Raw genomic sequence first — 16,631 nt, forward strand, 5'->3', positions numbered from 1 at the left:
ATTTATTTAACTTTTTTTTTTGTCAAAGGTAAAGTCATTTTATTTCACTATAAATAAATTTAAGGTCCATATTTGGACAACAAATGAAGGATAGTATTGAAAATGTTCCACAAAAAACCAAATCAGTTTACAAGAAGAGTAAAGGCCTAAAGAGAGTGAAATGAAAGAACATCTTTAATTTTGAAGTTCATGGAAGACCCGATGAGCAGAAATCGCCCAAGGTGCATCAAACCCTTCAATTCTCCCAGTTTGGTATAGGGAGCTTCTTTGTGCCAGAGACCCACCAAGAGTCACATTCATCCACCATGAATACAAACAACTATCACTTGATGACAACAAAACTGTCTCCTTCAAACCCTCCCAAGCTTCCTTTTTCTTTGGCCCCCAAGAGATTGATGCATTGCGCTGCGGGAATTCTACTTTTCTACACCTCCGGATTTCCAGCTTTTGCAAAGATTTGGGAAAACAATTGCCCAGAAAAGGATACATGAGAGGAACACCGTGAGATATCCATTTCTTGCAGGCAACTTAGATGGTTCATGCTCATCATTGCCTTTAATGCAGACTCCCTCACAGATTCACATCCCCTAACTGATAATCTATCCCCATCAAGATTCATGGTCTTCATCTGTGGATAAATTTCGTCGCCTATACTAGTTTGCGAACTTTGGAAACATCCGACAAAGAAGAAACGATTCTGAAGAATACCTGATTAAGCATCTCTTCCTTCAACATTGGGCAATCTCTTCCTAGTTAGATTACAACAATGATACAACTTCAAGGTTTGCAAATTAGACAAGTTGCACAAAGACTCTGGCAATGTCTTAATAAACGTCCAAGACAGATCCAGGTAGCGCAGATGGACTAATTCTTTAATTGAATCAGGCACCACAATTATACTCAAGGATGAATCTCTCGTGTACCATGACGCCACACCACGTTTACAGAAGGATAAAGCTCTCAAGTATTTAAACTTTGATAATATGTCCCATGTTGCTGCTTCAATGTTGCAGTTGGAAGATGAGCAATTGCCAAATAATAATAATGTTCTCAAAGATTTTACTTCAGAAATCAAATTATGAAATTTTGAGCTACAGTAACATAAATTTGCACACAAATGTTGAGGCTGAATCCTTATCTCCTCCTCTTTACCAAGTTCTTCTAGATTGCAATAGAAATCTCCAGCAAGGAATATTGCTAAGTCATGCAAGAGATCATGCATCACAAAATAATCACCAAAGCCTTCATTCTTCGTGAAAAATAATCTGGAAGTAAGTTCATTAAAACACTCACAACCAACTTCTTCTAAACTCTCCTCTCTTTGGTGGTGGTAAAAATCTTCTGCCATCTACAAAAGGATTAATTCATCTTTCTTAAATTCATAATCCTTGGGAAATAAAGCACAAGAAACAAAACAACGCTTTAAATATGGAGAAAGATGGAAGTAACTTATTAATAATGCTGGAATAATCTTACTCTTCTCCACCGAAAATTCCCAAATATGACTCATTAGTATCTTGTTCCATTCCTCAACATCATGCTTAGTACGTAACAAGCGACCAAGTGTTTCTGCAGCTAATGGCAAGCCATCACACTTCTTGACAATCTTTCTTCCTATTAGTGCTGCTCTCCCATTTGATTCTGGAAAAGATGCATTTTTCGCAAACACTGACCAACAATAGTCCTCCAACAACTTTCTGAGAAAATAAGGGTGACAATTTTGAACTGCGGAAGCAACATTTTCTTCCCGAGTAGCAGAAGAATAATACTTCCCTTATTCCCATTTTGTTGGAAAGGGGTCATAAAATCACTCCATTTGTCACCATCATCACTCCAAACATCATCCAGAACAATAAAGAACTTCTTATTGGACAATTCTTTTTTCAAAGCATTTTGAAGTAAATCGAAATCATCCAGACTACAAGTACTTCCATGGATCTGCTTTATGACATTCCTTGTTGTCTCAACAACTTCAAACTTCTCCAAAACGCAAACCCATGCTTTCAGATCAAATCCCTTCATGAACTCCTCCTCATTGTTGTACAGCCATTGGACTAAAGTTGTTTTATCAACCCCACCTATGCCAACAATAGCCATCACAGACAGGTGATGCTCATTGTTGTCCTTCAGCATCTTGACTAAGGCCTTCTTGTCATCCTCCCTGCCATACACATTCCCTCTCACAAGAGAAGTGGACGGAGTCCTCCATGATGAGCCACCAGTGGGAATCTTTTCAAGACCAAGGAAATCTTTTTGTTTTCCAAGATCCTCTATTCTTCTAACTACCCCTTCCATCTTCTCTACCATCTCCCGATCTCGTTTGACTAAGAAGCTAGGGGACCACCAGGAAGAACTTTCCTCCTTTTGTGTGGCAGCTTTGGCGAGGACAGTGTCTAGCAAGTCCTCAGCACAGTAAACAGCATCCCGGAGACTATCGAGCCACTTCCTCACCAATGGATTACCGAACTGCTTCATCTCAGCATCAGCAACAAGAACTTCAGCACCCAACAGAGCAGTCTTCAGCCTTTCAACCAAGTCAGAGCCAAGCTTCTTTCCCAGTACCAAGTTGATAGCATCAGTTGTAAGGAGCCTCTCAAAGACAGTATTAATGAAGCCATTAAGAAAAGCTCCACAACAAGTGCAGCAGCCATGATATGATCTCAACAAGTGATCGGAAATTTAGATATGAAGGTGAGTAAAAAATGTAACGCTTGCAGGCTTTGGTGTCCTTTGTGGGACTGTCTGAGGGTCCTAATAATTAAATATTGGTGTCCTTTGTGGGACTGTCTTGCTAGCTCTATATTAATTTGATGTATTTGATTGTTATTTTGTAATTTGGAAGGTGCATACAAAGTAATTTTCATTTTTGCCATTAACTTCTTTATTGTTACCTTTAATTTTTGCCATGTGATTGAAAACTTATTCATTAATTTTGTATAATGTGATATGATGAAGAGCTGCTCCTTCCAATAATTCAGGTTGAGGCTAGAGGACATTGACTTCAAGTCGTCCCAGCTGGCTCACACTATTTTTAGTCCTTGATTCTACTTTATTTCATGCAGGCAACATAAATGCATCTTGGGGTAACTTTCAACAACTAACGTGTTATGTTATGGGACTGGGTTCAATAGTACTACCAAACTAATCTCTCTCAAATACATCAAATCGAAGTAGTTATGCTAATATTAGTTACTAGTCACCACTCAGTACTATATTAAGAGTTATGTATTTCTTATACAAAGTTGAAAGAAACATAACAAACTAAAGAAGTCTAAAATAATTATTTCTTATACAAGCTAATAATGCATGCAATGAAATGAATTTGTAGTGAACAGCAAGGTAGTTGAGATTGAAATTGAAGAATAAATTAAACATGTAAAATGTAAAACCGTAACTAGATTTAAATCGAAAAATCATTTGATCTCATAGAAATTTTTAAAATTTACTGGCTTATCCAAAACTGTAATATAAGAAGATTTTAAGAATTGGATTTAAATTTTGTAATAATGGCTCATACTTGTGTTTTTGATTCATGAAAGACTCAACGAAATTGCAAGTTGAGGAAGGTTTCAACTTTGTGTACGAGCAAGGCAATAGTACGGTTTTCTGCAACTTTTATCAGTGATTGAGAGTTTGAGACACTCATGATTATTTCTATTTTACTTGTTATTTCTTTCTACACAAAAAAAGGGGCTCTCTTTGAGAGATAAACCGCACTTTAATTGTTAAATAAGTGTTGGAAGCTATATTGTCCTCCATAATGTAAAATTTTGAAGAGAATATATAATGGCTATAGAATCATGACCTATTCTCTGTTTTCTGAAGTACTGTTTTAATATGTTGGACCTATACTTGTGTTGGGACTATCTTGTTGGTGTCCTTTGAGGTGCATGCATCGTAATTTTATTGTTACTTTCATTTCCAAAACTTTGAAACAGGCCATGTGATTGCAAGACGTGGAGTAGAAGTTTTTGTGGAAATTTTGTGTAATTTGATGTGATGTGATGAGGAGCTGCTCCTTCCAATAATTCAGCTTCAGCCTAGACGGCATTGACTTCAAGTCGTTGCAGCTGGCTTACGCTTAGTTTAGTCCTTAATTCTACTTTATTTGATGCATGCAGATAAATGCATCTTGTGGAAAGTTTCAACTTCCAACCACCCTGCTATGTTATGGGGCCAGGTTCAATAGTACTACCATACTAGTCTCTCTCAGATACATCAAATCGAAGTAGTTATGCTATATAACAAATCACTTACTCAGTATTATATTAACAGTTATGTATTTGAACTATTACAAGTTTACAACTAGTTATCTAGCGTATAATGGATTTAATATTATAATAATAAATTGTTTAATAAGAATGTAAAATTTTAAAGCTATATAGTCCTCCATAATGTAAAATTTTGAAGAGAATATGTAATGGCTATAGGATCATGAGCTATTTTCTGTTTTCTAAAGTGCTGTTTTAATAGATTTGAGCCATTCCCTTACAGTTATTACCGGTTCGATTCAGAAATTAAAAAAAAAAGACCTACAGCTATAGAATTGCAAGTTAAGTTTTTAAGATTTGTGCGAACAAAATTTAGAGAAATACATTATATCTTGAAACTATATGGAGTTTTAAAACCAAGAGTACTTTCCGCAGAAATTAAAGTGGTATATGCATGCTACATTGTTAAGTAACTAACTGTTATTCTTCTTCTGAAGGTGTCACTGATTCTTTAGTAACAAGACACAGTATCGGTAGTAACCTAGAAAATTCATAGCAGTGGAGTGCTTAACTGCCTTGGTTCTAACTTTTCATTCTTTCTTGCAAGTCGTGTTGTCTCTCGTGTCAGCAATGGACACTATATAAAACTAGGAACATTTTGGTACCACATTTTAAAGATTTTTCCTGCTGTCTGCACATCTGAAAACATTAAGTTTTTTTTTTCTTTTTTTTTTTATAATTTTGGAAACATTAAGCTACTAGTTATACAGCATCCACCTTAATATAATTTTTATAATCTTCTAATCTTGTGAGAATCCTATATATTATATGTTTCATAGGCAATAGTATGGACCTGACAAAGGCATAATGCAGTAGCACCCAAACAAAATATAGACACAGTATGGCATAGTTAATAGCAGCCAAATATTGAAGAGAAGCAAAAAAAAACTCCACAGGAAAGTAAAAAGCTTCACTATTATCCAAATCAAAGCTACAAACAAGTCTCAAACTTACAAGCACTAATAAGCATACATGCACAACTCTTTGTACAAGGATACAAACACATCAACAAAATGAAACCAACGAAACACGAGCAAAACTTCACTAGAAAAGCAGCTGCTGTTTACAAACTTTCTGGTAGTCTCCCCAGGGAGCTCAGATTGCGATCACAACTCTGAATTGAAGAACTATGAGCAAAAATAATGTTATATATTTATGGTCCAGACTCCAGAGACAAGATACTTAATTTACGTTAACATTGTACAATCATTTTTTTCACTCTAAGGCATTACATGGGCACACTATGGCAGTAGTTAATAGCAGCACAAAATTAAAGAGAAGGCACAAAAATACAACACCAAAATTTAACGTGGGAAAAAGATCTCGGTGTGAGAGTCCAAAGAAACTCAGGAGAAGATAAAAAGCTTCATTATTATCCTAATCAAAGGAACAAAATAAACAACTATTTGTAAATAACCGGTAAGAGAGTACATGTTACCAAAAGCTAGTAAGAGCTATGCCTTTTTATTTTTAAATGCCTTTTAGGCTTGAATCTTTGGACATATCTGAATAATAATATGATGACAAGTTTGTAAAACTTAAATAATCAAAATTTAGCATAAGTACTATCTATCCTCTTCGTGGAATTTCTCGGCTGTAAACTATCAATCAGACTAAACTTGAACTTTAAATCCACAAGCATGGTAGACACTTTGATTTCTCCATATACAAACAACAGGAGAGAGAGAAAGCAGACAAAATGAAAGGTACATGGTGTATTCAACCAAGGTAGACTCCAAGGCTTTATGTCCCCTAGGAAACATTAAGCTACTAGTTATATAGAATGCACCTCAATATAATTTTTATAGGCAAGATATTTAACATTGTGGGAATAAACTAAACCTGTCAAAGGCATAATTTAGAAGCACCCAAACATAATATTAGCACACTATGGCAATAGTTAATACCAGAAAATAATTGAAGATAAAACAGAACAACAGAACACCAGATTTTAAGGTGGGAAAAACCGTCTCAATGTGAGATTAAAAAGCCCACGGGAAGGTAAAATTTTTCAGTATTTTCCAAATCAAAGCTACAAACAAGTCTCAAAACTTACAAGCACTACTAAGCATACATGCAGAACTCTTGTACAAGAACATGAAAGCATAAACTAGATGGTGAAATCAATGATACAGTAGACGGCCGTTTTTTACGAACTTTTTGGCTAAAGAGCTCGGATTGCAATCACACCTCAAAGTTGAAGGACTACGAGTGAAGAACTCCAGGTAAACCAGAAAAGAATTTAACCATCCGATCATTCATTTATTCAGGTTAATACACTAATTGTGATGTAGAGGGACTCTCCAAAAAGTGTTTGCTTGGGCCTCACACAATGGAAAATGATCATAACCTGCTTGATAATTACACAATGATGTATTATTCCTTTTTAGCTTCAAAAACAGAACCAAAAGGGACAAATTTAGCTTGAGAAAAGATTGACACAAAATAATAATACCGCAATGCAAAATTTTACGGAAGTCTTAGATGCTCACCAAGTTGCAATTGCCACAGAAGCTACCTAATGCACATTTAATGGTTGAATCCAGAAAGAAAGTAGATCCTCGACCATAGCAGTTATCTATTTCTTGATGCCCCTGGAAAATCTATTTGAGTTGGTCTTCATAAGAAATGATATGAGATAGAGCAGCTTCAAAGATCAATACCTCTAGATCCATCAAGTTTATGTTACCTTCATAAAGAGTTTAGCTGCAACTCTTCTTCTTGTAGCATTTGCCGGGCAAAGGACAGTGTTGAATTTGAAATAGTAACAGAAAAAGGAAGCTTTTCTCCTGCCATATTCTCCAACCTGAAGTAAATTGCAGAGAGGAATAGAGTAACTATACCTACCTGAAGCTAGAACAGAAATCAGTTCTTATGATTTAATGAAGGTAATGTAAGTATGGTTTGTTTTATATAAGATTATGTGCTTTGAAATATTAGCCATCTGGGCACTTGTACCTCGGTAGAAGCTACCTGCAGAGGATGGTAAAAACAGTAAATTTGATTCATCCAATTGTTTAATATATCAAAAGAAATTCTTAAGTGCTGGATACACGAAAAAAGATATTAATTGTCTTTCAATTTTTATTTCATGGTAATTAATTCTTATGTTCCTCTGTAGATGCAATTATATTAAAAAATATGTGTTAATAAGTATGACTTGTGCATGTGTGAATTTAATTGTGGTAGCATGTGTGAATCATGAGGAATAGAGAATTACCTGCTCAGAAATCTCTGTTTAGAAGACTTTAATGACAGGGATGTGGGAAATTTTGGGCCAGATTAGTTGATGCTTGTTCTTGCAGTGTTCTCCCAGCAAACCACAGTATTGCAGTTGAAGTAGCAGGAGAGAGGGCGGCAGCTTTTCTCCTTCCATATTCTCCAGCTTCTTACAGGATCTAATGAATAATTCTTGGAGGGAGGTGAGGCGGAGAAGCTCGTTGCACTCCAATGTCTCCAGATTATGGAAGAAGCGTATCTTGAGAGTGTTAAGGGAGGGAAGGTGAGGCAGCGAACCCACCTCTGGGTATGAATTTATGTTGTCGCAGTAACGACCTTCAATGGTAAGATGAGTAAGGGCGTCCAAGTTGGCCATCCAGGATAGATTCTTCATTTGTTTCTCGCAAAATCCCACATGAAGTGATTTCAAGTTAGGCGGCAGGAGTAAATACCCGTAGTAGTCCCTGAGATTCACGCAATTACTCATAGTAATCCTTAAGATCCCGATTTTCCTGTTGTAGTCCTTCAGATAGAGCTCCGAGCACTCAAACTAGTCCCTAGCCATATTTCAGGTGATGACTCATCACCGGAGCGCTGACGTGGCCTATGATTACCACGCTGGACTGCTGCCAACGGCTAGCTGAGCTGGCTAAGTTCCAATTTTTACCCAGATTGGTCCCTCCTAGTATAAGTAACCCTAAATCCCCAAATTCTCATACACCTCCCCTCTTCGTCTTGTTCACCTCTTCTTCTTCCTCTTCCATACACTTGTTCCTGTTCATGTACTCTCATCCGGGGCTGCTACTCATGTCGATGATGGGTGGAGGTAGCACTGCAGGTGGAAGCTCTGTTCGTTCCCCATCTAGCTGGAACCGGAGTAGAACGCAAACGAAGAGCAGAAGATCGGCCCCGCCAGAATGGTGCGGCTGTGGCTGTAGACCAGTTCTCAGATGGTCTGGCACAGATTCGAATCCGAATAAACCGTTCTATGGCTGCCCCAATTATAATGTAGGTTAGAGTAATCACTTGTGTTGATATTATTCTCCTCCCCTGACTGTTCTTGTGTTGTTATGCCTCCCCTGACTGTTCTTGTGTTGTTCCTGTCTAAACTTTGATCCTTTATTGGTTGCAGACAAGTGGGAAGATGTGGTGCGGGCTTTTTGTGTGGGCAGATTCTGTGAATGAGGAACAGGTTGAAAAGTCAGAATCGTGTGGTGATGAAATGAAGATCAACGTTGATTGGAGGCTTCGAAGGTTGGAGGAGGATGTCCAGATGCAAAAAGTGATGACCCAGTTGTTAGTGTTAGGTGTGTGTGTATTGACAGTGTTGTTAGTGATCCTGTATTGTAAATGATGAATGAATTGGTGGTTTTGTGTTCCTTGTTATCAACATTTGTAAAAATCTGCTTCTTGATGGAATGAAAAGTGCTATTAACTATCAAATTGTTGTTAATTTAAATTCCATTGTGTATGAAAAAAATAAAGAAACTGCTTCTTGAATGGTAAACCACATAGCATAGTATATTAACATAAATTCCATTGTCTATCAAGAAACAACAAAAGTTGACTGTAAAAGGCAGCCTAGAAACCATGTTGCTGCTATCTGTAGTTTCATCAAAAGCAAGGCCAAGGCATACCAAAAAGGCCTTTGCATCACAGTTCACCATCTAGTCATTATACGATGGAAAAGACTAATAACAAAACACAAAACACAAAACAGAAACTCCTAAGTACATATATCTAAAGTATTCAATTCTTCTTTCTTGGGGGCCTAAATCCTGGCGTTGGGATGAACTGCATCAAGTTGGCAAACTTTGAAGATGTTGCTGAAGATGCACCCTGCAAGGGATTCACTGTTGGTACGGTTGGCTGATTAGAGGATCGTCTTCGTGGTGACAGCTTGGAAGGTTTTTTCGGTGCAGGATCCTATAGGAGAAATAAGTGGCATTAACTATTATTTATGCATGGAAATAACAACATACTCATATGTAAAATTTTAGTTACCTTTTCAGAATCCTCTTGCTCAGAAGCAGAAGGCTGAGTTAATTCGATCTCCTGGGGATTGCTTCCTAAATCTGCTTGGCTAGAAACGTCTTGGGGCTGCTGAACCTGCTTCTCAGGCACAGTATGAACTTCATCATTTTTCTTCTTCTCAGCTGCCTCAGTGGCAGCGGCAGCGGCTGCTGCTGCAGCAGCAGCAGTAGCAGCATCAGCATCTCTTTTCTTTTTGCAGCCTCTCTTTGTATGCCCCTTATCACCACAGTAACTGCATGTAAAGGCACCCAGCTGTCTCTTTAGGTGTACACCATCTGCAGTGTTGCCTGAGAGTTTTGGGTCAACTTTAGGCTTCTTAGTTCCAAAAGCACTCTTCTCGTCCGCATCCATCCTCCTCTTCATCTTTAGTTTTCCAGGTTTTGTCTTGATTTTAGGGGCATGTGGCCTGTTACAATCATCTGCTTTTTCCCACAGTGGTTGACCCGGAATTGGATTAATGTGGTGGTTATAAGTTTCCTTGTATGAGTCCATGGTCAGCCATGTGTGACAGAAGTCTTCTGGCTGTTTATTCACACGAGACAGGGCAGCACAAGCGTGCACACACGGGATACCTGCAGGTGCCAAACAGTGAGATGAACCATGATAATAGTTATGGCTGAAGAAAGTAAAATGCATAAACACAATTAACTTACCCGTTAGCATCCAAAATTGGCATGTGCACAATCTCTTTCCTATGTCCACAACATGATTGGTTGGATGTCCGTGCACCTCAAATTTTTCGTATCCGTTATCCCCAGTCCAAATAGGCTTCCAATGCTTGGATTCTTTCCTCACCTTTTCCAGCCTGCTCTTTATAACAGGTGTGAGCTTCCCAGTGTGATTCTGCAGCTTCACCTTGTTTTTCGCTATGGTTCGCATAACAAACATCCTTACCTCCTCCAGCAATGTTATGATGGGTTTGGCTCGTGCATCCTTGATCTTAGCATTGAACACTTCGCAGGCGTTGTTATAGATGCTATCCAATTTCGGCTTGTGGCTGAATAAGCTTCTGGTCCAAGCATCCATAGGCCACTTCTCTAAGTATGCCCAGGCATCCTCGTTTAACCTTTTGATCTTCTCCATTCCATCCCTGAATTCTTGGTATGTTGTTGCCCTTGCACATTCCCACAGAAGTCCCCTTAGCTGTAAGTCCTTCTAGTTCTTGTTGAAATTTTTCCATAAATGCCAGACGCAGAAACGGTGATGCACATCAGGCATCACCGCTTTCACTGCTGATATCAGTCCCTACCAGATTCAGTAAATGTTAGACACATAATCGTCCCTGACATTATAATCGTAACACATAATAGTCCCTTACATTTGATTACCATCCCCATAATAGTCCCTACAATTCACGGTCGTGACCCATAAAAGTCCCTAACGTTTAATAGGACAGCTAGATTAATGAGAACACCAGTAATTACAAGTTCCCCATAAAATGCATTACAAGCATAACAGCACAATGGTTTTCCTAATAAGTAACCATGAAGATCCAATCATCTCACAGTCTATGCAGATAAGCAAAACAGCAAAATTCTTAACAAAATAACTAACCATCATACTCGAATGGAAGCTACAATTCTTCAAGTAAGCATAACAGCAGAATTCTTTCCCTAATAATTAACCATGAAAATCCAATAATTCAATGATCAAAGGTCTTACCCTAAAAACTAACCATCAAAATCTAATGAAAGCACAATTATTCACAGTAAGCATAACAACACAGTTCTTAATATAAGATCACATAAAATCAAAGCGAGACATTCAAATTAAATCACACCTTTTGCATATCCGATATGAAGCACCAGTCATGCTCTTTATAATGCCCTAAGTCCTGATGAAGTAGCTCGAGAAACCATTTCCATGTCTCTGTATTCTCCACTCTGACAATAGCCCAGGCTATGACATAGATATGATGATTAGCATCTAACCCCACGGCTGACAAAATCTGTCCACCAAACTGGGTCTTGAGGAAAGCACCATCCAGACCTATCAAAGGATGGCAACCAGCCTTGAACCCGTTTTTGCAGCCACTTAAGCATATATACATTCTATCAAAGGACACTTCACCATCTGGTTGGGGGGTGGTGCATATTTGTACAGTGGAACTGGGATTAGTCTTCAACAGCGTCATACCATAATCCCTAACCATCCTATATTGTTCTTTCTCATCCCCATACACTACACTTCTTGCATCCATTAATGCCCTGGATATTGAGTTTTTATTCAGAGTCAAGTCAAATCGTGTCTTGAAGTAAGTTGTAGCCTCGCAGTGTCTAAAGTTTGGATACTTTCTCACCTTCTTCACAAGCTTGCTGCATACCCAATTCCTGTTGGCAGCCCTATTCTTGTCCTCTCTTGGGCAAGTGTGGTCATCATTGAATGTCTTAATTTGCCAACATGTGTCTTCATGGTCTCTTGATGCATAAGCCACCCATGGGCACTCTTTCACCTTACACACCGCCCTGCACCTAATGTTATCATTTTTCACTATCTTTATGCTTCTTCCCTCTTGGATTGTATATTCTCTCACAGCTTCTCTAAATTCCCATTTAGTTCCGAACTTCATGCCTACCTCAAGATGCAGCTCTCCAAATCTTGCACCCTCCCTAAACAGCGGACTTGCCTCTTCAGATTCATTTCCTTCCTCCAGCTCATCTTCTGAGTTTGGAGGCGTCTTCATCTCCTCCGAGTGCCAAGAATTGGTGCCATCTGAGTCAACACCTGGGTCTAGTCCATCCTCTACCCCTTCATGAACACAACCCACAAACCCAAGGTCAACCTCAGCGTCACTCACCTCCTCCACCAAACCATCGTCTTCATGTAATATCTTCTCCTTCCCTTTACCCAGTGGACTAATATTTCTCTTACCCACCATAGCATGTGTCATGTTTCTCCTAATCCTACTCCCACTTTTAGGATCATTCCCTGTAGCCTCAGAATCAGAGGAACTACCCTCATCCGGACCTGGCTTGAACATGCTATCCTCTTCACTATCAGAAGAGTCAGAAGATACATCAAACGGAACTTCATTGTTAAACACTTTGCTAGTAAATCCTCTAGCAGCAGACCGTGTACAGGGTCTCCTGAAAATACTTGGTCTCTTGGACAGTTTCTGCTTCTTGCTCTTATCTGATTTGGTGTTCTGATTGGATTTCGTGGGCTGGCTGATTTTGGTGGGCTTGGTGACCTGGGTGGGCTTCGTGAGCTTGGTGGGCTTGGTGGGCTTGGTGACTTTTGGGGAGTTGGTCTTCTTCACAGGTTTGGTTGTCTTGGAAGGATTGGCAGTTTTGGAGTGTGATGGTTGTGATTGCCGTGGAGATGTTCTGTTTTTTTTGGGACTGGATTTGCAAGAAGTGTTGGGTACAACCTTAGGGATAGGAGGAGCAACTATGATTGCATGGGTCTCTGTAACTGGGGGACTCACATCAGTATCTGTACCTGCATTACATCCCTATCCACCATGATCATCCAAGTACACAACTGTGTTATCTCCCTCTAACACCTCCGGCACTGACACTGTATGCTCGAAATATATATCAATCAATCCCTCATTTGTCCTAGCACAATTCACCATCTCTCTTATCTCTTTGTCACTGTTTACATTTCTCAACCCCTTCTCCAAACATTTTCCAGGAACATGCCACCAGCACTGTTTAATGTCATTGTACCCAAGCTACTTATGGTAGTTCCGTATGTAGAACACATCCAGAGTATCAGTGTCTAGATCACCTAAACAGGCCTTATTGTCTGGAGAATATATCATAATTCCTTCTGCATTTTTTTTGAACTCACCCCCATGATGAAACATGATGTCCAACTTCTCCTCCATCTGCAAGAAATTTAAAATTTTTACAATACATAGGGAGAATTTGAAAGCCTACTCATGCATTAAAAAGGAAAAATAATCACCACAAGAAAATATTTTTTTCCAAACCTCCATACTTCTCCCTGTTTCTTCCCTGTTTCATTCGGTTATTACAGCAACCCCACAAACCCCAACAAAGATTCAAACCCTAGATACTACAATGACACCAAAACTCCAAAACCTCAACAACACTAACCAATGCTATCATCAACCAACACTGTATTCAAAATGCAAACTAAAAAAAAAACGTTACCTTCAGTCCGATCACAACGTCAGAACCTCGTCTTTGTGGTGAAGGAAGGGAAGGGAAGAGCAACAACAACTTCTGATCAGATGGCTTCTTCTCTCAAATTTTTGTTAACCCAGCACAGACAACCCTACGGCTACGCCATTGTTGGGGAGATGAAGAAGAACTCAGAGGGTGGAAGAAGAAGAGATAAAGTGTTTGTGTTGGTGGAGAGAACTGTTTTTCATATTAAGTAACAACTATACGGCGTCGTTTTTGGCTTTCAAGGGCGCCAAACCCAAAACGACGTCGTTTTGGACATGTCCCACGTGGCAATCCTAGGCCACGTCAGCGCTCCGGTGCTGAGTCATCACCTGAAATATGGCCAGGGACTAGTTTGAGTGCTCGGAGCTCTATCTGGAGGACTACAATAGGGAAATCGAAATCTTAGGAATTACTATGAGTAATTGCGTGAATCTCAGGGACTACTATGGGTATTTACTCGGCAAACCACCCTCTGGCAACCTGCAAATGTTTGGGCAGCCATATATCTCGAGAGACTGTAAATCTAGGAGTAGACTATTCATGTCACGTGGTAATGCCTCCAACTTTGAGCACCATGTGATGCTGAGATGAGTCAAGTTGGGTGCAGCCAGTCCTTCTTCTGCAAATGACACTAATTCAGGGCAGTCAACGATGGTGACACGTTGAAGAGCAGCGTGTGGTGCCTCTGACAATGACACTGATTCCAGATTCATACACCCTTCTATCTCCAAATTCTTGAGATTGGGAAAGACATCCAACGACAAGGAGGTCAGTGAATCACAGCTGTCTTGTATTTGTAGCTCTACCAAATCATACTTCTGCTTCTGTAGCTGCGGGAATTCTATTTTTCTACACCCTTCGATGTGTATTTCTTGGAGGCAACGTAGATGGTTGATGCTCATCATTGCCTTCAATGCAGACTCCATCACAGATTCACTCCCCCCAATTGTTAAAGTATCCCCATCAAGAAAAATGTGCCGTTCTATGAAGTTGTTGTCTATATGTAGTTTGCGAACTTTTGAAACATCCGACAAAGAAGAAACTATTCTAAAGAATACCTGATTAAGCATCTCTTCCTTCAACATTGGGCAATCTGTTATTTGAAGCTTCCTAAGTTGAGGAAAAGTTCCCGACTCAGATACGTGCCACACCTCCCAACATGCCATGTTATATTGTTATCAAATAGCAAAGTCTCCAGTGAGGGAAACGCTGCAATATGCGAAGAATGATGAGCTCCTTCATTCTTGTAAAACTCCTCGCCAATACTCCTCAGCTGATCCAAACCTTCAATGCGCAGGGACTTAAGAGATGGCAGCTGTCCAAGTGAAGGCAGCATGCAGCAATTCTTGCAAGACTTTAGAGATACACGTGTCATGTTTTCGTAGGAATAGTTCCCCAACCAATCTGGAAATATTGTACCCTTGTATCCCTTGATTTTCAACTCTTTCAACCCATTCTGCGGTTGCAACTTATCCAGGATGTCTCTTTCTTTTTGTGTACTTGAAACCAAATCATCACCTGAAGACCATTTCAAACATAATTCATCAATGTGCTTCTTGTCCATTATCTTTGCCCTCTTTGCTTTATTCACATCAACAATATTCTCCAACTTCTTAATCTCAACAGATCCATGAAGATGTACCAGCCCTCCTAATTCCTGGATTCCATTGTCTTTGTGCTTGCCAACAACAAAGGAACTTAAAACGTGCAACTGATTCAATTTGCTCATTTTTCTGGGCATTTCTTCCAAAGAAGTTCCTCTAATATCAAGATGCCGCAGATTCACAAGGTTATGCAAACCACTAGGTAGCGTAGTTAGCTCAGAACATTGATACAACTTCAATATCTGCAAATTACACAAGTTGCACAAAGACTCTGGCAATGTCTTAATATCATCAGTCCAAGAGAGATTTAAGTAGCGCAGATGGATCAATTCTCCTATTAAATTAGGCACCTCATCAAGTTTTCTAAGGGATAAAACTCTCAAGTATTTACACTTTGATAATATCTCACATGTTGCCGCTTCAATGTTGCAGTTGGGAGACCAGAAATCGCCAAACAATAATAATGTTCTCAAAGATTCTACTTTAGAAATAGAATTATAAAGTTTTGAGCTACAATGACTTAAATCTACAAACAAATGCCGAGTCTAAATCTTTATCTCCTCCTCTTTACCAAGTTCTTCCGAGTTGCAGTAGAAGTCTCCAGCAAGGAATATTGCTAAGTCATGCAAGAGATCATGCATCACAAAATAATCGTCAAAGCCTTCACTCTTCGTGAAAAGTAATCTGGAAGTTAGTTCATCAAAACACTCACAACCAACTTCTTCTAAACTTTCTCCTCTCTTTGGTGGTGGTAAAAGATCTTCTGTCATCCACAAAAAGATTAATACATCTTTCACAAATTCAAAATCCTTAGGAAATAAAGCACAATAAACAAAACAACGCTTTAAATATGGAGAAAGATGGAAGTAACTTATCAGTAATGCTGGAATAATCTTACTCTTCTCCACCGAAAATTCCCAAATATCACTCATTAGTATCTTGTTCCATTCCTCAACATCATGCTTAGTACGTAACAAGCGACCAAGTGTTTCTGCAGCTAATGGCAATCCATCACACTTCTTGACAATCTTTCTACCTATTTCTTCAATTGCTGCTCTCCCATTTGACTGTGGAAAAGATGCATTTTCTGCAAATACTGACCAACAATAGTCCTCTGACAACTTTCTGAGAAAGTAAGGCTGACAATTTTGAACTGTGGAAGCAACGTTTTCCTCCCGAGTAGTCAGAAAAATAATACTTCCCTTTTTCCCATTTTGTTGGAAAGGGTTCATAAAATTACTCCATTTGTCACCATCGTTACTCCAAACATCATCAAGAACAATAAAGAACTTCTTATTCGACAATTCTTCTTTCAAAGCATTTTGAAGTGAACTGAAATCATCGAGACTACAAGTACCTCCATG

At 39.0% G+C, this 16,631-nt stretch overlaps 1 protein-coding gene and 1 long non-coding RNA gene across 4 annotated transcripts; both read right to left on the reverse strand.

Annotated features, from left to right (window-relative positions):
* Positions 1-1,348: 1,348 nt before the first annotated feature.
* LOC140176636 (putative disease resistance RPP13-like protein 1) lies at positions 1,349-2,907 on the reverse strand. Its single transcript, XM_072208170.1, has 3 exons — positions 2,892-2,907; positions 1,770-2,627; positions 1,349-1,641 (listed from the first exon to the last, which is right to left on the reverse strand). The coding sequence occupies exons 1-3, from the start codon at positions 2,905-2,907 to the stop codon at positions 1,349-1,351; spliced, it is 1,167 nt and encodes a 388-aa protein (XP_072064271.1).
* Positions 2,908-6,220: 3,313 nt separating this feature from the next.
* LOC112740086 (uncharacterized) lies at positions 6,221-7,907 on the reverse strand. 3 transcript variants are annotated; one of them, XR_011871699.1, is made up of 5 exons: positions 7,492-7,631; positions 7,230-7,244; positions 6,961-7,077; positions 6,764-6,865; positions 6,497-6,621 (listed from the first exon to the last, which is right to left on the reverse strand). It is a non-coding gene; the product is annotated as an uncharacterized lncRNA (long non-coding RNA). The 3 variants fall into 3 exon arrangements; XR_011871698.1 differs by having other exon boundaries at positions 6,764-6,874; XR_011871700.1 differs by lacking the exon at positions 7,230-7,244 and having other exon boundaries at positions 6,221-6,621; positions 6,764-6,874; positions 7,492-7,907.
* Positions 7,908-16,631: the final 8,724 nt, after the last annotated feature.

Source organism: Arachis hypogaea, chromosome 2 (genome assembly GCF_003086295.3).
Source record: "Arachis hypogaea cultivar Tifrunner chromosome 2, arahy.Tifrunner.gnm2.J5K5, whole genome shotgun sequence".
NCBI classification, from domain to species: domain Eukaryota; kingdom Viridiplantae; phylum Streptophyta; class Magnoliopsida; order Fabales; family Fabaceae; genus Arachis; species Arachis hypogaea.